Source organism: Cervus canadensis, chromosome 21, assembly GCF_019320065.1.
Source record: "Cervus canadensis isolate Bull #8, Minnesota chromosome 21, ASM1932006v1, whole genome shotgun sequence".
Taxonomy (NCBI): Eukaryota; Metazoa; Chordata; class Mammalia; order Artiodactyla; family Cervidae; genus Cervus; species Cervus canadensis.
The window spans coordinates 8,412,997-8,436,670 of NC_057406.1; the positions used below are offsets into that span (position 1 = coordinate 8,412,997).

The window sequence follows — 23,674 nt, forward strand, 5'->3', positions numbered from 1 at the left end:
TAAATCCTAAGCAAGTTGAGAATATTCACCTATCACTACTACTGTTCAGAACAGTTCAGCTGTCGAACTGCTGTTGTACTGTAAGTCCTGAACAATGCAATATGCCGAGAAAAAGAAATGAGCTGGAAGCATTAAAAGAGACAAAACTATCAGTATTTAGAGATGATATTTTTATTAAAAATCCAGTAGGATGCAGAGAAAAACGTTTAGAAGTAATAGGAGAATTTGGCAAAATTTCCAGATACAAGTAAAACAAAAAGCAATAGCATTCTTCTAATATAGCAATGATCAATTTTTCTTAAAAAAAAAAAAAAGGGAAAATAAGATCCATTCAAAATTATAATTTAAGCAGGTAATATTTAGGAATTAATACCTCTATGGGGAAACTTAGAAAATTCTATTAAAGGACAGTTAAAATTATTTGAGTAAATAAGATAAATCATGTTCATGGATAATAAGATTCGATCTTTTAAAAATCCAGTCCTCATATTAATAAGATCTAATACAATTCCAATGAACAGTCAGTAAATTTTTGTTTGAGGCGCTCAGATATTTCAAAGATGTGAGGAAGAATGAAGATCCACAATAGCTAAGTCAATTTTGAAAAAGAAAAGCTAAAAGGGCACACTTGTCCTAGTAGATAATAAGACATACTGTAGTGTCAAGGTAATAAGAACTGTGGTACTGAGGTAGGAAAGAACTGACAAATAGACCATGGAACAGAATGGAGAGACCAGAAATATATACGGACCTACACACATGCATAAACTTTAAGTCTGGTAGAGGTAGAATCACAGCTCAGTGGAGAAAGGATGCTATGTGCTATTGGGACAATCGTCATACTAAACAGAGAAAAACAAAATGGATCCCTATCTCATACAATGTACAAAGGTGGATTTCAGGTAGGCTGTACCACCTAAATGTGGAAGATAAAGCTAATAAAGGAATTCATGAAATGTAGGAAAATATCTTCCTGACATAGGAAAGAAAGGATTTCTTAGGATTCCAAAAGCATGAATCATAAGACAAAAATTTTAAAAATGCCTTTAGCAAATTAGGGATTTTCTGTTCAAAGAAAGATGTCAATAGACAAAGGGAACTGGAGGTGACAGAAAATACCTGCAATGTCTACAACCAAAAGAAATTAATAACATACAAGAGATTCCTGCACATCAGCAAGAAAAAGACAGAAGATTAATCAGAAAAATGGGCAAAGGCTATGAATAGGCAGTTCCTTGAGGAGAAGATACCTGAATGGCTAATAAGTATATAAAGAGAAGCAGACCTCATAAGTAATCAGAAAGATTCAAATTAAAGCCAAGAAATAGTAATAAGAGTAAATGCAACTTTTAAAAATTTTATCAGTTCAGTCGCTCAGTTGCTCAGACTCTTTGCGACCCCATGGACTGCAGCATGCCAGGCTTCCCTGTCCATCGCCAGCTCCTGGAGCTTGCTGAAACTCATGTCCATCGAGTTGGTGATGAATAAAATAAATTAAAAAAGCAAAGAGATAAGAGAGATACCACTTTACAACATGAACTAAAAACCAGAATGCTGGACAGTTCTAAATGTTGGTGTGAGAAAAGGGGACCCTCATTCACTGTGGGGGGGATGGAACACTAGTACAGCTGTTTCTTAGGGCAACGGGCAGAGAGTTTCATGGATTTAAGATTGTGCACACCTAGAAGACTAAATATTAAAAAAAAAAAAACTAAGATCATGGCATCTGGCCCCATTACTGCATGGCAAATAGAAATGGAAAAGGTGAAAGTAGTGACAGATTTCCTCGTCTTGGGCTCCAAAATCACTGCAGACGGTGACTGTAGCCATGAAATTAGAAGATGATTGCTTCTTGGCAGGCAAGCGATGACAAACCTAGACAGTGTGTTGAAAAGCAGAGACATTACTCTGCCAACAAGGGTCTGTATAGTCAAGGCTATGGTCTTCCCAGTGGTCACATACAGTTGTGAGAGCTAGACTGTAAAGAAGGCAGAACACCAAAAAATTGATGCCTTTGAACTGTGGTGCTAGAGAAGACTCCTGAAAGTCGCTTGGACAGCAAGGAGATCAAACCAGTCAATCTTAAGGGAGATCAACCCTGAATATTCACTGGAAGGACTGATGCTGAAGCTCCAGTATTTTGGTCATCTGGTGCGAACAGCCAACTCATTGGAAAAATCCCTGATGCTGGGAAAGATTGAGGGCAAAAGGAGAAGAGGGCATTAGAGGATGAGATGGCTGGATGGCATCACCGATGCAATGAACATGAACTTGGGCAAACTCCTGGAGATGGTGAGGGACAGGGAGGCCTGGCAAGCTGCAGTCCATGGGGTCACAGAGAGTCAGACACAACTGGACAAACAACAGCACACCTAGAAGCCAGAAAGCAGTACACTCTTGGCTACACACTCAGGGGAACCTCTTGGATCTTTGTCCAGGTCTATCGGGGGCAGGAACAAAGACATTCACTATAGTTTTCTATGGGATAGCAGAGAGATGGCAACAACTTAGATGTGCATCTCTAGAAGAATGGGTGAATGTGAGGGATGCTGAGGACAGAGTGCTCTACGGCAGACAGAAGCAATGGACGAGTTACATGTGGAGAACTTGGAGAGTTCTTCTGAAATGGATGTGCGTGTGTGCATGCTCAGTTGTGTCTGACTCTTCGGCACTCCACGGACTACAGCCCGCCAGGCTCCTCTGTCCATGGGATTTCCCAGGCAAGAAGACTGGGATGGGTTGCCATTTCCTACTCCAGGGGATCTTCCCCACCCAGATGCATCTCCTGTATCTCCCACATTGGCAGACAGATTCTTTACCACTAAGCCACCTGGGAAACCCTTAAAATGGATAGTTGGATTTAAAATGTTAGAGCATGTGATCTATAGCCCAGTACCATTAATGTAAATCGAAGTACACTACATAAGATAACTCTTCATGTTTTTCAAGGATATACACTGAATAGAGGGGAAGGGCTGCCTATGGCAGGAGAAAGGGATGGGAGGGAAGCAGAGAGGAAATTCAGAGGGGCTTTCCCTGGATTGATGACGGCAGTGGACCATGAACTGAGGTTCACAACTGGGTCTGCTCCTAAGAGCCCAAACAAACGAACAAAAAGAAATTGGCCTGAAACAGTTCAGGGTAGGTGTGGGGCAAGGACAGTGGGGAGCCTGGAGTGCTGCAGGCCATGGGGCCGCAGAGTCAGACATGGCTTAGTGACCAAACCACAGCAAGGACGATGGGGTGGGGCTGGATGGTGGTGGGTTTTGGTTTTAACAGGCCGCTTTAGGCTTCATTCCAGCAGAACACAGCTCCCAGCATCTAGTAGGCTCGGGATATCTTATCTTCCACGTGCTGCCTGAGGTCAGAGTCCATCGTTTGCTCATTTCCAGACTCTCTGCGGTGTCCAGCTCAAGGCGGACTCTCAATATGTTGCCGGGGAGGGCCTGACTGGCTCAGGAAAGCACGTCAAGATTCACTCGTATTCTTGTTTTGTAATTGAAAGCGCAGGGAGCCAGCTCACCCTCGCCCCGACCCGAAGGAGGAGGTGTGGGGACAGCATGGCAAACCAGAGGGAGAGATGTGTCCCGGCGGGGTGGGGGTGGGGGCGCCCTGCTTTGGGGAGGCTTGGTCTGCGGCGCCCTGGTGAGAGCCAGCCATCTGTGTCACTACCAATTAAGCAGTGAGATATCTGTAGTGGGAAAAAAAATCAATTGCTCGCTGACTCCTGCAATCTCGTTGTGGAGGAGAGGTGATAATTACCCTCCGCTTTGGTCTCGGAGGCCTGGCTTGACATTCCGATCCACGGGCGGCATACGGCCCATGAAAACTAGCTCCCTATTCCCGCCCGGTGTTTAATGCGCCACGTGATGCTCTGGGCCAAACCCGACTTCAAGGCTCCCGGTATAAATGGAAAACCGGGTTTTAAAAGAGGGACGTGGATTTCGTCAAGAGGGAAGTCATTCCTTCTTCCCGGCGGGCTCCCAGCCTTCTTTACCTGGTTACCCACTGATGCGCAGCACCTGGGGGGAGAGGTTAATTTGAGGCAGCAGGAGTTTCTAGAAGCTGTTGCAGGCCCCGGCAAAGAGGCTCTGATGCTGTAATACTTCTCATCGGGTACTTGGTTAGCTAACTGTCTCCTCCTTTGATATCTGGCCTCAGTGGTGGGGCGGGGAAGCAGGGTGCATTAGGGAGCCTCAGAATTCCCCTCCATCTGTCGTTTACCTTTAATTAAACTGCCAGCTTTTCAGATTCTCTTCCTGGGCTCCTTAATTACCATTAGATTAACAAAATGAATGGGAAGGACTCCACCTGCCCTGTGCACTCCACACGGCTGCTCAAGACCGCGGGGCCTGGCGCCCCTGGGTGTGTTGGGATGACCTGGTCTGAACGCCCACCACACTGCTGGTCCCCAGGCCACACAGCAATGCTCTCTGGCCTGCCCCGGAGGCACTTCCAAAGTCAACATCCTCTCGGTCACCCTGGCCAGAAGCCCGAGTCTACTGGCCTCCTCCCTCCCCCTCCCTGTGACCAAATCTGATCGCCACCAAGTCCAACAGAGCCTGCCTCCTCCGTGTACTTTCTCTGGGTCAGCTCCTTTCTGCTCTCACTGCACGGCTGCCCTCACTTGGCACCCCCTCGTTTTAACATTTATTTTTATTTATTTGGCTGTGCCGGGTCTTAGTTGCGGCCTGTGGGATCTTAGCTGCCCACCCAGGGAGCGAACCTGGGCCCTCTGCTCTGGGAGCACAGAGTCTTAGCCACTGGACAACAGGGAAGTAGTCTCCCCTCTCATTTCTTAGTGAACTTCTGGAATAGTTTCCTAATTAGTCTCGCCTTTTCCATCTCTGTGCTCCAACTCTTTCTCCATACCAGTGACACTCCCTCTCCCCCCAAGCAACAGACTGATGAAGTGGTGGGTCCCACAGTCAAACTCCTTAACTTGGTATTGAAGGACCTCATGATGGCCCCTTCCTCCTCTCCAGCTTCATCCTGGACCGTCTCGCGTCTGCCCCCTGCTTTCACCCACGCAGGATGACCTGCAGTTACCCTAACACAGGGTTTCTCTACAGTGGCACTTCCGCGCACAGTAGGGAGGCGGGGCATGCTATCCTGTGCATTGCAGAATGTTTAGTAGCAAGCCAGTAGCATCACCCAAAATGGGGACAACCAAAAATGTCTATAGATACAGATAAATGTCTCCTAAGGACAAAATTGCATCACCCTCTCTACCCTGCTTTGAGAACCACTACACATAACAGGTAGTTTCCAGTTCTTCTGTTCCTTCCCCTCCCGTACTCCTGTGAAACATTTATGCATCTTTCAAGACCCAGGCAAGAATTTCATGAACGGTCCCCACTCCCTGATTCCTGCCCACATTGTGTCCTAGGCAAATAACAGAGGTCCTTGACATTTTATTGTAACATCTGCTCAATGGCTCTGTTCTTTACTGGGCTGTGGGCTCCCGGATGGTAGGGGCCATCTGATTTATCTCGAAATCTCCACCCTCAGGGGACATCTCAATAGTCAGTTCTCCATGATTGTGGAATGAATGTCTAAATGGAGGGTGTTTCATGTCTACTGTTTTATTTGTGGGGTGTGGACCTAGCTTTGTGGTTATCTCTTTAATTTCATTAATGACTATAGATATTGTGGTGGAGGGGGAAAAAAAAAAAAAGAATGCTGAGCAGGATTCTTGGTTAGATCATCTTGCTGGAAGGCAGAGTTGGAGTTCTTCCTCAAGGGCACAGAGAAGGGAAAAGAAATGGGTGCCTTCTGGGACTGCTGCCTGAACGCCGGTCCCAGGTCTGGCCTGCCTCCACTCCACCTACCCAAGGTCTTGACGGAGCAGCCAGCTGGTGAGTGGGGACAATACTCAACCAAGGGGTAAAAGTCCACACCAAGGACATCTGGGGGCAGAGCTGCCCCCAGCACGTACAGCCAGCACCTCTGTGCAGATTACGAAAGGGTACCTGTCCTCCCTGTGGTGGAAGCAAGCTGATAAACTGAGCATGGGCTACCAGTCAGCCCCGTAAAGCCGCCGAGGCCCAGAGTAGCGCACAGGCTGTGTCTCTGCCCGTGGCCCCTGCACTGAAGGACATTCCAGACGTGCAGAACCTCAGAGCTAGGAGGAAACGGAACAGAGCCCAGCCCCGAGGTTAAGTTTCCCAGCTGCGTCTTTGGCAGATGTGGGACGAAAGCCCAGCTTCTGACCCCAATCCAGTGCTGTCACCCCCAGATGATGTGGTCAGGGCAGGCTCTGGGGACATCTGCTCTGGCTAGGACCTGAGGTCACCCCGATCATACAAAACCAGGGTGCACACATACAGCCGGAAAATACCACCCTCTCCTTCACTGGTTTCCCCAGGTCTGCTGACGTGGAGCCCAGGCACGGGGGTGGGTGTGGCTGCCACCGCTGTGACATAGATCCGCCCATCTCACTGAGCTCCATGGTGGGGGAAAAGCAAGAGGCCACAGGTCAAGCAAGCTCCTTGCAGGGATGTACTGGTGATGGTCACTTTTCCCTGGGGAGGAAAAGAGGGAGCCCACCAAGGCACAGGGGCAGTCCCAGTCCTCATGGGCCCACTGATGACCCATATGAGCCTGGGGCCCAACTTTTACCTCCCATGTCTGCCCTGCCTGCCTCCTAGGGCTGTTGGGAGGTTCCGATGAGATCATGCCTATAAAATTCCATGAAAAAGCTATATGGTTATGAGGGGCAATCACCAAGCAGGGTTGCTGTTGTCCAGTCATTCGGTCATGTCCAACTCTGCGACCCCATGGACTGCAGCACACCAGGCTTCCCCATCCTTCACCATCTCCTGGAGTTTGCTCTGACTCATATCCATTGAGTTGGTGATACCAACCAACCATCTCAACTTCTGTCACTATCTTCTCCTCCTGCCCTCAATCTTTCCCAGCATCAGGGCCTTTTCCTATGAATGGGGCCAGCTGCCCACACCTCCAGTCCGAAGGAGCGCTGGGGTAGGAAGGGCAGCAGGTGGGCAGACTGGTCAGCTGCTGCCTCCTAGGAGGGCCATCTGTCTGGCAGTCCAAGGGAGTCAGTTCTGGGTGGACCACCCAGCATTCGGCTCAGACAGCCCAGCTGTGTGGAGCACCTTCTCTGATCTGCCCAGGGAGCCATCAACGTCTCCAGAGCACTGGCTGTCACACTGGAGCATGTAAAGAGCATCAACCCTGTGTGGGGCTGGGTGAGGTACGCCTGCTGGGTGCGCAGATTCCAGGGCCCCATCCTCAGAGCATCGGACTCGGCAGGCCCATAAAAGTACATTTTAACAGCACCCCGCCACCGCCACCCCGCCCACCTCAGGCGATCTGAACGCAGGTGGAGGATGGATCACACTTGGGAGTAACGGCGGTGTGTGGGAGAGAATCTATTCCTTGGAAGCAGAAGGTCTCACTGGTTGTGTGATCTTGAGTGAGTCACTTAATCTAAGCCTCAGTTTCCTCATTTTAAAATGGGGAGGTGGTCACTTCACAGGATTGCTCCGAGTTTTAAATGAGGACGCAGCAGGGCGAGGAGCACAGAACCTGGCCTGTCGTGAGCTGAGGGTCCACGCCGGCAGAACTTTCTCTCCTCTGAAGGAACTCAGAACAAAGGGGCCTCACTTTGAAGGTGGCCGGGTCAGCACGGGGGTGCATGCTCCCAAGGAGCCAGGCGTGCAGAGCTGCCCACGGGCCCCGGACATCACAGCGGAGATGTTTTCCTCTGCTTGATACCATGTCCAGCAGACCCAGCCCGGGGTGGTGATGAAAGTCCAGGCAATGCTACACTTCCAGGAGAGTCAGAACCTTAACTGATGGAGGGGAAGGGCAGCTCAATCAAGGGATGAGTGAGTCTGTACAATGCATGATCCTTCAAGTGATGCTGGGAGACTGCGTTCGCTCACCAAGCAGGAAACACACCGCTAGGAAAACTATGGCCCGGGGAGTTCCCTGGGGGGCGTCCAGTGGTTAGGACTCCGAGCATTCACTGCTGAGGGTCCACGGTTCAATTCCTGCTTGGGGAACTAAGATCCTGCAAGCCACGTGGCATGACCAAAAAAACCAAAAGTCCCTGCTGTCCCAGTGGAGAGCACCTCCAGGTGGGGTTCGGGACCCAACTGGCCGCTGCTGAGTGCATGGCAAAGACTTTCTTTTGTCATGGTGGCTGCAACAGGCCCCATCCAATTTCTGCCTCAGTGGGATGCGAACAGCTGGGTGAGAAAGCTTTACCTTAAGCATTCTGGATGTGCTCCCTGGGGTGAGAGAGAAGAGGAGAGCTCGGGAGAGGAGGTTTGCACGGCCACCCAGGGGACACCCACAGACACCTTGTATCCTCCACCCCTGGACTCTAGATTCATTTCTCGAAATCCCCACAGTCCAGAAGCAACCTGGAGCAAGTGGAGGAAGCACAGACTAGAGTCGGGGTCCCACAGAGGTAGTGAGTCGGTGGGCGTTGCTTGTCCCCTGGGAACTCTGCCTGTAAAGCGAGGCTGCCTCACGGTTCTTGTGAGGCCGGGCGCGAGCTGGGGGCTCAGCGTCAGCTCCATGGGAGAACGAGCTCCCACAGGCCTTCCACTCTTGGCAGGTGGAGCCAATAACCCAACCCAAACTATGCTGCTTCCCGGCCCAAACCCGTGGCCTGACGTCGGCCTCGCCAAAGGCCCTCCGTGTGCTTCTGGCCCACCCGCTTCCTCGATGATAACCTCCTCTGCCTTCTCCAGGCACACCCCGCTGGCTCCAGCCCTGGTGCCTTCACGCACACTGTCACCTGCCTTCTCCCTGAGGGAACAGGAATGCCCGTTCCATGTCGAGGCCCTTTGTTTCCCTCTCCCCGGGCCGTCCCCGGTTCATCCTGGCTCCCGGGTCCCCAGCTCCCAGGGCAGTGTGTGCCTCTCCCAGGAGGCCTGTCTGCTCAGGCCTGGGTCTGTCTGAGCGCACGGCAGGGGACAGAGGCCTGCCGGGCTGTGCTACACGGGAAGCACGGGTCTAAACAGAGCACCTCCGCAGTAGGGAGCGTCCCTCGGGGGGCCTGACGAAGCAGACTGGACCAGAGCCCTGGCCCACCGAGAGGGCAGAGCCAAGACCTCTGGGGTGGTACTGTCGGCCTGGAGGCCCGGTGTCTGGGCTTTGTCCTCTGAGGATTCCCAGCTGTCTGCGGCCATGTTACATTGTTTCAGGCTCACTAATTAGACATCATTAAACACCAGGCTCACTCCTGCACTGCCAGCCGCTGGAGCCCAACTCTGCCAGCCAGGCCCCTTCCTCTCACAGACTCCCTGGCCTCTGGGCCAGTTCTGTTCCCGACTCTGCTGTGCGCCACTGGGGCTCACTCCCCGTCCATCTGAGCCTTACGAGGTGCTCTTGACACTCATTCCCCAGACGAGGTGGATGAAGGGGTGATGGAAAGGAGACTTGGGCCGGGTCTCTGCAGACACAGAAACAGACTGTGCCTGTGTGAGCAAGATCAGCGAATTCAGCTGCGAAACGGCATCTGTGATCCACCAGGGAGTACGCAGAGCAATTCTTTTTAAGATCCTGGGCCAGCTTTTCACTGCCCCGTGGCACGCTTCTGGGATAACTTTCCCTGCACTAAGTTGGTGTTAATTAGTGAAAATTATCTAATGCAAGCTCATTTAACATTAGCTTAAAGCTAAACATAATTAGGAAGATAAATCAGCTGCTAAAAAAAAAAAATCCAAGAAAGATACACAGATGATTTTTAGGATCAGCTGCTGGTTTGGGTTACTGGCCTAGAGCTCTGAGCATCACACAATACGCGGGAAAGGCAGGACTCCAAGAAGTACCTTCGAGCTATTTCTTGATTGATCCATCAGGGCAAGACAACTGGAGTTGGCAGTTTGCCCGGGAGGTTCTGCGAAGTGGTCAAGATAACCTGGTGGCCACTGCCAAGTAGTGAAGCTACCTGGGAGGGCTTCCCCAGAGAGGCAAGTGGAGGGTGCGGGGAGCAGGGGAAGGCAGTCAGGAGGAGCTGGGCAATGGGAACCGTGTGAACCTGTGCACTCCCAGGCCTCTGGTCTTGCATACCCTGCCCTCTGCCCACCCGCCCTTCCATACTGGCTGCTTCAGGGCGCAACTCCCAAGAGTTCTCTGTGGCCCCGGAGCTCGGTGAGACTCAGGCTCATCTCAGTTCCCGTTAGGCTTCACTATTTACCCACTGCCGTGAGACAAGGGAGAGGCAGGTTCAACCCCTGGGTTGGGAAGATGCCCTGGAGGAGGAAATGGCAACCCACTCCAGTATTCTTGCCTGGAAAATCCCATGGACAGAGGAGCCTGGGGAACTACAATTAAAGGGGTCGCAGAGTCGGACATGACTGAGTGACTAAGCATGTGTGACTTTATGCTCGGTGGCTCAGCCGTGTCTGTCTCTTTGCAACCCCATGGATTGTAGTCCCGCAGGCTCCTCTGTCCGTGGGATTTTCCAGGCAAGAATACTGGAGTGGGTTGCCATTTACTACTTCATGTGTGACCTTATCATCTGTAAAATGGAAAATTTCTGCACTGTCATGAAGGTTAAAAGAAATTATATATTTCAAAAGGGCTAGTGTGGTCTGGTATTCAAGAACTCAACAGTTTATGGCTTCCCAGGTGACTCAGTGGGTAAAGAATCTGCCTGCAATGCAGGAGAAGTAGAAGACGAGGGTTCGATCCCTGGGTTGGGGAGATCCCCTGGAGAAGGGCATGGCAAGTGTTCTTGCCTGGAGAATCCCATGGACCAAGGAACCTGGTGGGCTGCAGACCACGGGGTTGCAAACAGTCAGACAGGACTGAGATGACTGGGCACGCACACACAACAGCTAATAGCTATCAACACCCTCCTCCCACCTGTACTGCAGTTTATGTTCTTTTTCAGGGTCCACATTTTATGATTCTGTATATTTCTGGAACATGGCACATACTAGGTCCTCAGTGAAACAAAGGGAGTGAATGAGCAGATGTGGGGAAGGGAACCCTCTTGGGATAAGGAGGTAAGCATACTCGCAGTTGGTCCTCGAGACCCACAGAGAGGTGAAGAGCCCTGGCCCCCACCCCGCCCCCACCTTCTGCTGACTCGCTGCTAGGACACAGAACAGAAAAGAGCTTTTATCTGGAGCCTCCCACTGGCCCCACCAGTACCATGAAAGGCCCAACACGGTGACCACAGGACAAGATGGGTCAGGGTGAGTTAACAGATTATTGGAGACTCGGGCCAGAGAGACCACTAACTAGAAGAGCCACTGGCTCTTTTCTTGGGCTAAGATTCTGGGATCATTAGCAAGTTCACAGACTCCACGAATTTCAGAGGAGGAAAGGAAAACAGGGGCAGGCAGCGGACCAGCTACGGCTGACGGCTGACTGGTCTTGGCCCCTGGGGGGGGAGGTGTGGGGGGAGGGTGGAGGAGGGGCCGGGATCACTAGAGTGACTCAGCCTGGGGTGGGGGGTGGTCAGGACAGCGCCAGGAACAGAGGCAGGCGGTCAGCCAGGACCGGCCCCCGCTCATGGTCCTCTGCCCTGCTCCTCTCTCCCTCCAGACTGGAAGCCTGCCCCAGAACAGGCTCTGCCCTGTACACTCGGCAGAGAGGGTGGTGGATCTGACCACCAGCCAAGGCGAAGCAGTGAGATAGCATCCTGATGGGGTGGCATGGGGGTGGGGTTGCTGGCTGGGACTCCCATCAAGGTCTCAGTTTGACAGTGAGGACCCAAGTCCAGGGAGGAGGGTCAGAAAGTGGCCAGTAAGAAGTCCCTGGAGACCAGGTTTAATCTCTGGTTGGGGAACTAAGATCTCACATGCCTCGAGGTGACTGAGCCTGCTTGCTGAAACAAAGAGCCCCTATGCCACAGCTAAGACTTGACGCAGCCAAAAATACATTAAAAAAAAAAAAGATCCCTGGGAGGGAATTCTCTGGTGGTCTAGTGGTTAGAACTCGGCGCTCTCACTATTAAAGACATGGGTTTGATCCCTGGTCGAGAAGCGAAGATCCCACAATCGACGCGGTTCGGCCAAACTAAATACACAGGTCCCTGGGAGCTACCCAGACCAGCTTCTTGGTGATGTGACCTGTCCCAGTGCCACAAGCAGCAAGAATCCTCCTCTCTCCTACTCCCACTGAAGTAGTCTCGTTCTTGTTTGTTTCCAGAACCAGTTGGTGAGTTTCCCAGAGCCTGGGTGGCAACAAACATACTTAGTATCTGGGATTTCAGAGGGAAGAGGTGGCCATGGGGACAATCCCCAGAAGCAATTGCATGTGTAGCAGAAGGACACAAACCTTGAGCTCAGACCTGGGTGAATCCCAGCTGGGCTCTTAGCAGCTCTGCAGCCTCTCGCTCCCCCTGAGCCTCTGGGAAAAGCCCCTTTCCCGTGCCAGGTGCTGAGGACTCGATTAATTAAAGGAAATAACACGCGGAGCACCGATCTTTCAACAATGCTAGCCCCTCTTAACATAACCCGCCCCCCCCTGTTTTTTTTACAGGTTTCCATTCAGGTTTTTTTTTTTTCTCATTTATTTTTATTAGTTGGAGGCTAGTTACTTTACAATATTGTAGTGGTTTTGCCATACATTGACATGAATCAGTCATGGATTTACATGTGTTCCCCATCCTGAACCCCCCTCCCACCTCCCTCCCCATCCCATCCCTCTGGGTCTTCCCAGTGCACCAGCCCTGAGCACTTGTCTCATGCATCCCACCTGGGCTGGTGATCTGTTTCACCCTTGATAATATACATGTTTCGATGCTGTTCTCTCAGATCATCCCACCCTCACCTTCTCCCATAGAGTCCAAAAGTCTGTTCTATACATCGGTGTCTCTTCTTCCATCTTGCATATAGGGTTATCGTTACCATCTTTCTAAATTCCATATATATGTGTTAGTATACTGTATTGGTGTTTATCTTTCTGGCTTACTTCACTCTGTATAATGGGCTCCAGTTTTATCCATCTCATTAGAACTGATTCAAATGTATTATTTTTAATGGCTGAGTACTATTCCATTGTGTATATGTACCACAGCTTTCTTATCCATTTGTCTGCTGATGGGCATCTAGGTTGCTTCCATGTCCTAAAAATATGGAACGCTTCACGAATTTGCGTGTCATCCTTGCGCAGGGGCCATGCTAATCTTCTCTGTATCGTTCCAATTTTAGTATATGTGCTGCCGAAGCGAGCACAACATAAACCCCTTTTATCTGCATTTCTCACTCCTCTTTTTCAAAATGCTGTCTCATAGTCTTGCATTAGAGTCTTAGAGCAATCATATGAAAGTAAGCGAGAAGAATTATTCCCATTTTACAGATGCAGAGGTAGAGGCCAAGCCAATGTCAAATGATTTGCCCAAGGTCAACTGGTGGCGGAGAAAGAGACAACCAGGGCAAGAATGAGGCTGCCAACCGTGTACCCCCTCCCCTGGCATTGCCCTGGCCTCCTGAGATCAGTGTCCAGCAAAACTGGCTATGCCACCAGAAGCCTAAGAAGTCATGAAGAAGGCACCCCCCATCAAGGCCCCATCTTCTACTTGTGATCCCCCTAGGAGACACCCATCTTCAGAGTTTCAGAGACCTAAAGTGTCAGATTTCAGAGGAACCAAGCCTTTCCAAAGACAGAAACACAGCCTGTTCCACGCCTCAACCCACCCCACCGCCGTGTCCCCATGCCCCCTGTGCAGGCTCTAGTTCTTGAGAAGTCTTTACAGACTGATCTCAGGCTCCTTGAACTGGCTCTTCCAGGTGATTCTGGGAGGGGAACGCCCTCGGGGATCCCCGGTTCAGGGCACCCGTGGCGGATCCTACAGAAGAGCCCTGGCTGAGAACTTGGCTGCCACAGCCCTGCAGAAGAGCTGCCCTGACAAACAGCCACCAAATCTAGGCCAGCAGAGAAGTATGGGGCTGGGGGGAAGGGAGGGCCGTTGGAGCTGCTCCCCTGATGAGAGGAGGAAACAGGAAGCACACCTGCGCGGGGCCTCCAACCTGAGGACGAGAAGCAACCCCTGGCTGCCCGAACTCTGATCTCCTGGCCTGATCTCCCAGCCGCAGCCCTGAGTCCTGGGCGGAAGACCAGCCACGCCTCCCTCCCAGCTCCGAGAGGGGACTTGTACCATACTTTCTCGGTATCCTCAGCTTTCACACTGTTTCTTCCTTGTTTTTCAAAACTATCCGAAATCTAGGTAATATCCTCCAACTGTGCAGATCAGGAGTCCCAGGGAGGCAAGTGATTCAACCCAAAATTAGTAAGTAGACAGATTAGGGCAGAAACCAAGACCTTTCAGCTTCAGAGTCCATTCTCTGTCCTTGACGTGAAGCTGGGTCTCTGTTGCTCCCAGGATCAGTGATGGAGCATAAAGGAGAGAGACTTAAAACTCAGTAGCCACAGCGCCCAGGGCTTGGCAGAGATGCCGGACAGGCCCAGACAAGATCCTGGAAGGGCTATGAGGTGCGCGGTCCCTGGAACTGCAGCTGTGTCATTACCAGCCTCGAGGGGGAAAGGACTCTGGAACTGCCCTGAGCCTCAGAAATAATGCCCACATGGAATGATCCACAGCGGGAAGAAGGGTTAGGCGGGCAGATGGTGTAAGTTGGACCACAGGTCACAGGCTGCCCTGAGAGACCTTCTCTTGTTCTGCACAGCGAATCAGGCTTTATTAACATTTATTTCTTTGGCTGTGCTGGGTCTTAATTACAGACTTGCGAACTCTTAGTTGCCACATGTGGGAACTAGTTCCCTGACCAGGGATGGAACCCAGGTCCCCTGCGTTGGGGGCTCAGAGTCGTAGCCACTGGACCACTGGGGAAGTCCTCCCGAATCAGGCTTTTAAAAGGCAGCTCAGAAGCTCTAGCTAAAACCTCTGCCATGGAAGAGAAAGAGAACAGGGAAAGGTATTAGGGAGAATTGGGACCAGCTCTCAAACAAGGCATCAAGGTGGCTAACGAATGTATCATCAGACCCAAATTTCACAAACCAGCAATATTTAAGTCCATATATATGTAAACTGCTCTTTTGTTTCCTCTCTCTTTCCTCTGTTCATTGTCTATATCCCAGGGCCCAGCACAGTGCCTGGTACAAAGAAGATGCTGTGTACTATTTGCTGGATGTACCTGAAAGAGGAAGAGCTGATAGAGGCTAACGGGGGAAGACAGTGGCAAAGGTGGCTACCCGCCAAGCTGAGCCTCCTGGTGAAGTGAGCCGCACCCCCTGGGCATGTGTGCCCAGCAGCTCTCGCCTATCGGCTACCCAGACCTCTAAGCAAGCCTGCTAACCTGGCCAACCATGCCTTCTGCTCTGGAGCCCTTCCCCAGAGGCCTCTGCATCCCTCCCCCCAGTTTAGAGCCCTCTTCCCTCTGCTGCCAGGTGGCTTGATATGAGGAGGATTAATGGAGACCCTTAGCAATGTGCAGTTCAACTGGAGCCTCTGCAGGCTTCCCTAGAGGGATGGAGAGGGGCTGGGGGCCAGTGGGAGATAGTCTCCAATCAGTTAAACGAACCACTGGTCACCTGTGCTGCTGGGGCTCCACAAAGATAATGGAGGGGGTGTAGGAAGGAAGTCCCGGCTCTTCCAAAGCTCTGGTCTCCGAGGATCAGACGGGCTCTCCTCAAGCGAGCCCTGTGCCAGACACACAGGTGGCACAAACAAGGAGCCACATCTGGGAACAAAAAGTCACTTTTGGATTGAAAATTTTGATCGAGTGCCAAGGACCACAAGGATCAAGCAGCGGCCTCTGAGCCAGGCCCTGAAGGGAGGGGACAAACCACTGACAGGCAGAGATGGGGGTCCGGCCAGGCCTGCCCCCCACACCCCTCTGCCTCCCACCAACTAGGTGGGCCTGCCCCTCCCCGTTGCCGCCGGAACAGAGAGCAGGGCTTCGGTTCATCAAAGCTGCCTGGCCCTGCATCCCGCCCTCTCCAGGGCTGGGTTTATGTTTATGCGGGGTCACTGGGAGTTCTGATCACTGGACCTGGGGGAGCTGTCATCCCCTCTTCTGAAGACAAGTCATCACACCTTTCTGGACCTCAGGGGCTGCCCCTGTGAAAGGAAGATACTATCTGCCTGACATGGTTACTGATACTGACATGGTTACTGAGGCTCAGAGGAAATGCTCGGGGAGGGGCTTGTGGTGAGCAAGCAGGAGCCGGGTAGCTGGTACCCTGGAGTGTGGGGCCCAGGAAGGCAAGGGCCAAGGGTCAGTCTTCGAGGTGGTTAAGCTTTCCTCTGCTTCCGAGGCACAGGCAGGACTCTCTAAACCTGCCCGGTAGCCTCAAAAATGGGTGCCGCTGGTCGGAAGGGAGCCGGGGTGCCAAGAAGGGTGGATGCGCCGCGCGGTCGCATCCTGTCTGCTGCGCTCAGACTCGCCCGCAGACAGGCAGCAGCATCAGAAGTCCTCGCCTCACACGGCTCGGGGGCTGGGTGAGGGCCCCCGCAACACCTTCGGTCAAGCACTCATTAGTCTGTATTAAAACGATAGTTTAGTAGACTGTTAGGCCATTTAAGAGCAGAGGTGCATTTTATATGTCTGTTTTCTACTAAAGTGCTTAGCACACCTTGAAATATTTGTCCAACGACCCAACTCACTATCCTTCCAAACTGCAGTTGTTTGGTCCTCTCAGCTCTGCCCTTGTGAATAAGAACCAACCATTTCCCTGTCTTCACATGGTCTTGCTTTAAGTCCAGGCCCCCGTCCCCACTCCCTGGGTTACAGGGGTCATAGCAACCCAAGTGGCAGCAACCTCCTTGGTCCCCTCTGCCAGTGGGAGACAGGCCATGGGCTCACTTCTGGGTTCCAGAAGGCACCCTTTCTGCCTATACTTTATTAAAAAAAAATTTTTTTTAATTAATTAATTTGACTGCACCAGCTCTTAGTTGCTGCATGTGGGATCTTTAGTTGTAACACGTGGGATCTAGTTCCCTGACCAGGGATGGAACTCCGGCCCCCTGTACTGGGAGAGCAGAGTTTTAGCCACTGGACCACCACGGAAGTCCCGGCCTGTACTTCAAGCAGAGTACATCATACAGTGACCCTAAAAATAGCAAATCACGTAAGGGGCATTAAAACAGCAGGAAAAACCCCCGCTTGACAAGGAAACGAGTCCGAATGTCTGAATGCCGGCTATCCGGTACAGCCAGGATGGCGTTCTGCCATTTGCAGAGGCCCAGTGAGCACATAACTTGAGACTGATCAACTCAAAGGCCTCCTCCCACCAAATCATGTTTTCAAAGTGTCTTTTAATCAGGCTCCTTTCTCCACATCTCTGAGGCGTAGGCTTAAAACTCTTGCTGGTCTGTGCCTGTGGGCAAGGCACAGCCACTCCCCCTGAGCCTCCGTTTCCTGTTCGTCACTGAGGAATAAAAATGACAGCCCCTAATGAAGTTACTGAGGATTAAACGAAATAAAATCCTCTGGTGCCCAGGTGGACCTGTGGATTATGTCCTTCTGCCGCTCCCCAACCATATCTGCAACGGTCCCCTGCATCTCTGCACATACATCATCTTGGTCCATCCCACCCGCCCTCAAGGCAGCCAGACTCCCTGGAGACAAGGAAATTCCCTCCCTCAGGTGAAAAGGATGGGGAAGGCTCTAGAGTAATAGTCACAGAGGGTGCCCCGTGCCAGTTGGCTGAGGATGAGTGGGTTTGGGGGGTGGGGACAGGCAAAGGTCAGAAGGTGTAGCCTTCAGAGTAGAAACTGGGGATCTGGGTGTTTCCATGACCAACCACACGACCTTTGGGCAAGCCTCTTTCCTTCTCTGTGCCTCAGTTTCCTCGCCTGTGAAAGAGGGTCAACTTTTGCCCTGCCTACTTCACAAGATCTTTGGGAAGAAGGTGCCGCACGCAGGTGAGTGGTCATGATTAAAGAGTCAGGGTTCAGAGAGTCTGAGGGTTTGGGGCATAGACAGCGCCAGAAGCTGCTTCTTCCTGGGGGGCGGTCATCTGCTTTGGACCCAGTTTTAGGACCCTTGCGCCAGGCCCCCCACACACTCAGCTGTCACCACAATAGCTCTTCCCTCCTGTCATTCAAAGCTGCTTGCTGATCTGAAGCACAAAGCTTTCTCTCCTGAGTCTCCTAAGGAGAAACAAGAGTTTCGTAAGTTTCCTCTTCCTCCATTCCGGTTTTCTCTCTCCCTTTTCAACCCTGCAATTTACCTCCCTTGGGAAGCCCTCCAAGATTGGGCATATCCAGCCTCAAAATCTGTTTTCCTTACAGCATATCCCCTCGGCAGCATTTAACTCTTGGAGGGCAAAGGCCACAGCTTATATCTTTCTATGGCTAGTGCCTGGAACTCAGGAAATAATAACTGGTTTAATATGTAAATACTGGGCCAGTTCACAGTTGTTCAAGTTTCTGTTGTTAAATATTTAAAGAGTTCAGAACACTCCACTACCTAGGAGACTCCCAACATCCCACATGGAACTAGAGGTCCCAGTGGGCAGGGCTCTGTCTCTCCCTTCTTGTAACCTGTTGCCCAGGTGTGATCAGGCTAGCTCCATTCAAGATCCTTGGTTTAATCTGTTGCATCATCAGACAGCACTGTGGTTAAGAGGAAGCACTTCAGTGTTTGAATTTTGGCTTGGCAAGTAACTTAACTGTTTTGAGTCCCAAAATAAGGAAAATACCCATCTCACTCAGTAGTTGTGAAAATCACTAGCACCGTGGCTGGCACACATTAAGTACTCAAAAATCAAGGCTTATTAGTATTACATCGTAGGACTTGACCCCTGACCCCAGCTCCAGCCTGCTACACAGGATTGTCGCCCACATCCTTTCTCCTACTCTGTTCAAACTTGCCTTTCTCTTCTGCAGAATGCAATAGACAAAAGAACTCTCAGGCAGACAAGCTGGGATTCTTTAGAGAGGGAGGGTGGAAACACAGACAGTGAAAACTTAACCCTTCCTTCTAGCAGCCAATCTAGCCAACCACCTGCATCATGCCTTCCAGAAGAGGAGCCCCACCACGGGTGTCTCAAGTTCAGCCTCCAGGGTGTAACAGGACTCCAACCACAGTCCTCGAGTTGAATTAGAACGGTGAACCCAAGCCACTTCTGTTGTATATTCTGAACTGGGTACCAGAGGCTGCTGATGTCTCTTAACAAATCTCAATGTAGGGGAACCAGACTTAGCAAATAAAAACACAGAATGCCCTCATTAAATCTGATTTTCAGATAAACAGTGAATGACTTTTTAACATCAGTATGTTTCATGCAATATTTGAATCATACTGTATAATGCTAAAAAATTTCTTCTTGTTATTCTGGAATTCAAATTTAACAGGACATCTCATATTTTATCTGGAAACTCTGCCCAACAAACTACTGGCCCCACCAGTATTCTAACCAGTGACTCTGCAAACGTCCCCTCCTTTCAATGCCCTGGCAGAGTAAGTAGATGGGATAAGTGGGAGCTTTTCCCCTGACCTGCTGAGTTTAGGGAGCTGCCCTGTGAAAGTGGCCAGCACAGCGTCAGGCACAGAGTAGGTGGTCAAGAAACATCCTTCATTTATTCCAGGCTGCTTGAGCCCTACTGCTGGGCGCAGAGCCAGTGTGAATGCCAGGGGCCAGGCCAGCTTTGACTCTGGGTGCGGGTGCCTCCTAAGAGCAATGTGGCTGGGGTGGGGGTGGGGAGGCCACACTACACTTCCTATGATTGCCTGAGGATCAAATGAGAAAATGATCAGGGACAAGTTTTGTTAAATCCCTGGGAAGCACACAGGTTATTATCAAGACCTTTGAGTGGCCCATTTTACCACAGGGCTCCACAGCCCCCACTCCTGCCTAGAGAGAGAAACCAGACAGACACATAGACGCGCAGAGCAGAAGAAAGCCAGAGGCGCTGGCCCCTGTAAAAATGACAAGCAACTGTCCAGCACCTTGTCATTCGCCAGACACATCCATACTCTCCTCTGCAGCCCCACGGCGGATGGGAGGGTTCTGCACCCCTTTTCCTGAGGGTGGTCAGGGCCGCCAGCCCCAGGCCTTGCCTCGGGGGTCGTGTTGGGGGGGCCTGGTCCTAGGGGTCGGTCGTGGGGGTCCCCATCAATGTGCGTGGCCGGGGCAGGGGCGGGGGCCTACCTTCTGGGCCTGTTGGATCATCTGCCTGACCAGCTGCTTCAGATGGGGCGCCTTCTCGTCCTTGGGGGGGTGGGTGAAGAGGGTGACGCGGCTCACGCCGCGGTAGAAGCCCGCGTCGGTCCAGCCCAGGTCCAGCGGGGGCACCTCGGTGTCCGAGCGGTCGGGCCAGTAGGCCAGGGACTCGCCGGACTCGGCCGCGGCCTGCGCCGGGGTCTTGGCCTTGGCCTTACTCTTGCCCCGGGCGGCGGCGGCGACATCCTCGTAGGGGCTCCAGGCGGCGCGGAGGGCCTGACGCTCCTGGCTGGAGAGGAAGTCCCGCAGCCGCTCCTTCTTGACCCGCTCGCGGTAGGCCTGCTCGCCGCCGCCCAGCAGCGCCTCCAGCGCGGCCCGCCGCCGCTCGCAGTAGTAGAAGGCGGCCTGCGCCTCGGTCACCCTCTCGTTCACGTGCGTCTCGTCCAGGCAGCTCAGCTGGGACTCGGCCATGTCGCCCCGGCCCCGGCCCGGCCGCGGCCCGGTCCCACCGCCGCACCTGAAGCCGCCGAGGGGCGGGGCGCCTCACCTGGCCGCGAGGGCGGCCAATCCGGCGCGGGCCCCAGCGCGGGAGCGGCCGTCGGGCGGGGAGGGGCAGCCGCGCCCTCCGCCTCTGCAGGCACGAGCCGCGGCCGGCGACCTCGGGGCGGGGGTGCTCCGCTGGGGACGCGGCGAGGCCTAGGCCTGCGGGGGCCCAGCCGGGGGCGGGAGCTCTAGAGCCGGCAGGAACTTGGAGCCGGGCGGTACTTAGACCCACGTGCGGCCTCTGGCTCGCTTCCGCCTTCTGGCCCTGACCCTGCGGTGAGGGACCTAACTCTTCCTGCCGCCGAGCCGGCCAGACTCATCTCAGGTGCGCTTTCATTTTACCGGCTGGTAGGGCCTGGAGCACGTGGTCTGGCCAGGGCGTTTCTGGGGTGGCCGACCTGATCACTGACCCATTGCGGGGGTCGGGAGGCCTATGCGAGGCCATACTGTGAAGGCCGAGGAGGGCGGTTGATGTGCAAAAGCGAAATGCTAATAAAACCCCCAGCTCCCCCAACCCATTTGTCCCAGTTCTGAAAGCAGAGGCCTCCAGGGGCTGAATATTCATTGGAAGGACTGATGCTGAAGCTGAAACTCCATCCAATACTTTGGCCACCTGATGCGAAGAACCAACTCATTGGAAAAGACACTGATGCTGGGAAAGATTGAAGGTGGGAGAAGGGGACCACAGAGGATGAGACGGTTGGATGGCATCTCCATCGGGATGGACATGAGTTTGAGCATGCTCCGGGAATTGGTGATGGACAGGGAAGCCTGGCCGTGCAGCAGTCCATGGGGTGGAAAAGAGTCGGACAGGACTGAGAGACTGAACTGAACTGAACGGCGATGGAGCTTTCTCATTTTATTTTGAAGTGGTGTCTGAGCATGTGTGTGTCTCTGTGTGTGTGTGTTGGGCAAGATGGGCAGCCAGAGGTTTGATTACTATATTAGTGATTTAAAATATATGTCTGAGCTCAAGGAAGGAAGAGACACACACATACGTGCACACTCACACACACACATCACCACCACCAGCAGCAGTTCTGCTATTTCCCACTGGATGAAGTATAATCTTCTTAGTCATTAACATATTATTTTGTTCATGCACTGCTGTACAATTTGATTCTCCGCATTCAAAATATTTTCAGATCATAGCAACCAAAGGTTCATGGTTCTCTCATTTTATAGCAAAGCATTTTAGCGCTGGAAGCAGCTTTAGAAACTAATTCAACCCCCTCATTTGACAGATGAGGAAATTGAGGCCTGGAAACCTGTGGTTTGCCCAGACCTCCCTGAAAAGTAGAAGCAGCATGTGGGGAATATTATGTTCTCTGTGTCCACTTTGCCCTACATCACAGCCACCTTTGCCCTTTCTTCTTCTCATGAAATGACAGAAGGTTACTGCGGCCATGGTTTTAACCCTGGGGATTTTGGAAAGCTTGCCTAGTATTTCTGGGTCTCCCTTTTGATAGCCTGGAAAAATGAGGGTTATATTTTCAATATATGCAAATTTTGTGGCTAGTCAATTCTAGCATGCTGTATAAGGTCAAGAATGGTGAGTAGAGATGTGTCTTTCATCTTACCTGTGTCCTCTCCTACTCTTGGGAATTTGAAGGTCCCACTCCTAGGAACACTGAAGTACAGACAAATTTCCCCTTTAGATGGGAGAGCATTTAGTTTGTTTTCTAATAACTTGAAGCCTTACAAGATGCCAAACTCTCTGCCCTGGGGACACAGAGGAGCTCAGAGCAGTGGGAGGAACAGAAAAACACACAGGAGGATGACACAGGTGTGATGAAAGTGCTTTTAGTAAACTGAGTCAGCAGTGAACTGGGAGCAAACATTTACTCACTGCTTACTATGTGCACACAGTAGGTGCTCAGTACGTATTTCTTTTAAAAGAATGAGATTAGGGTCAAAAGAAAGGGTGTGGGAAGCTGTGGGGACTTTTAGGGATCAAGAAATTAATCTGCCCAATGGAATGTAGGTAAGAAGGCTTTTACCCAGCAGCAAGGGGTTTTGAGTGGAGCCTGAAAGGAAGAGAAGAAGTCAAGGGTAAGAAGGGGAGTGAAGACACTTCAGGGAGAGGGAGTTGGGATTGGATGAGGTCAGAGCGTCATGCTGGCATAAGGTGCATTTGGGTTCAGGCTAAGATACTTAACCCTCTGAACCTGAAGTGTCCCCATCTGCAAAGTGGGATAACAGTGCTGACTCCTGTGACCTCCCAGATTGTTTTAGGGACTAAATAAGATCACATATTTGCTTTAATTAGCCCTTGTGACTGACGAGTAGAAAGTAGTTTACAACAACACTTCTAAAACTTGATTGTGCACCGTAGTCACCCGGGTGGGGGTGGGGAGTGTCTTGCTAAAATGCAGGTTCTGATTCAGTTGGTCTGAGATGAGACCTGAGAGTCTACATTTCTAGGAAGCTCCCAGGTAATGTTCACAACGGTGACCCATAGACCTCATTTGGCATAGCAAAGATTTCAGAAGTCAGTGAAGAAGAGTGCAAACTTTCATGTCAAAGAGTCCTAGAATGGAATCCCACTTTCCTGGTATAAGCTGTGTGTCCCTGAGGAAGTTACTTCTCCTTTCTGAGCCTTGGTCCCATCAGTGGCATATGGGCAATAAGTCCTACCTAACAGGGCTGTAAGAGAAGGAAATCTAGCTAATGATACTCACCACTTAGTGGAGTGTCTGGCACAGTGTAGCAGCCAGTAAAGGGTAATTAGCGTGGGAAGATGAGACTGGAAAGAGACAGACCTTGGTACCAAATTGTGGGGACCTTGACTTTAGATCTTATTTTATAGCTAGGGGAGCCATTGGAGGTTATTATGAGACTAATATGGTCATAAAAAATTGCAGCAATTACTGTATGCCAGGCACTGTGCAAGACATATATCATTCAAATACTCTCACGTAATCCTATTAGAAAAATTATTATTATCCTCATTTTACAGGTGAGAAAACTGAAACAGAGAGGTTCCGTAGCTCACTCTAGGTCACCCAGCTGCTAAGTAGAAGAGCCAGGATTCAAACCCAGACCACATGACTCCCAGGCTTGCCTA

At 51.6% G+C, this 23,674-nt stretch overlaps 1 protein-coding gene and 1 non-coding gene across 2 annotated transcripts in view; both read right to left on the reverse strand.

The window, feature by feature from the left end:
• Positions 1-20,698, reverse strand: part of FAM83F (family with sequence similarity 83 member F) — a 33,541-nt gene extending 12,843 nt beyond the window's left edge. The window contains exon 1 of the mRNA XM_043440489.1: positions 20,053-20,698. Within this exon, the coding sequence (XP_043296424.1) occupies positions 20,053-20,535 (483 nt within the window). The 5' untranslated portion in view covers positions 20,536-20,698. The remainder of the gene's footprint in view (positions 1-20,052) is intronic.
• On the reverse strand, positions 13,063-13,169 carry LOC122424146. Its single transcript, XR_006264332.1, has one exon. It is a non-coding gene; the product is annotated as a U6 spliceosomal RNA (small nuclear RNA).
• Positions 20,699-23,674: the final 2,976 nt, after the last annotated feature.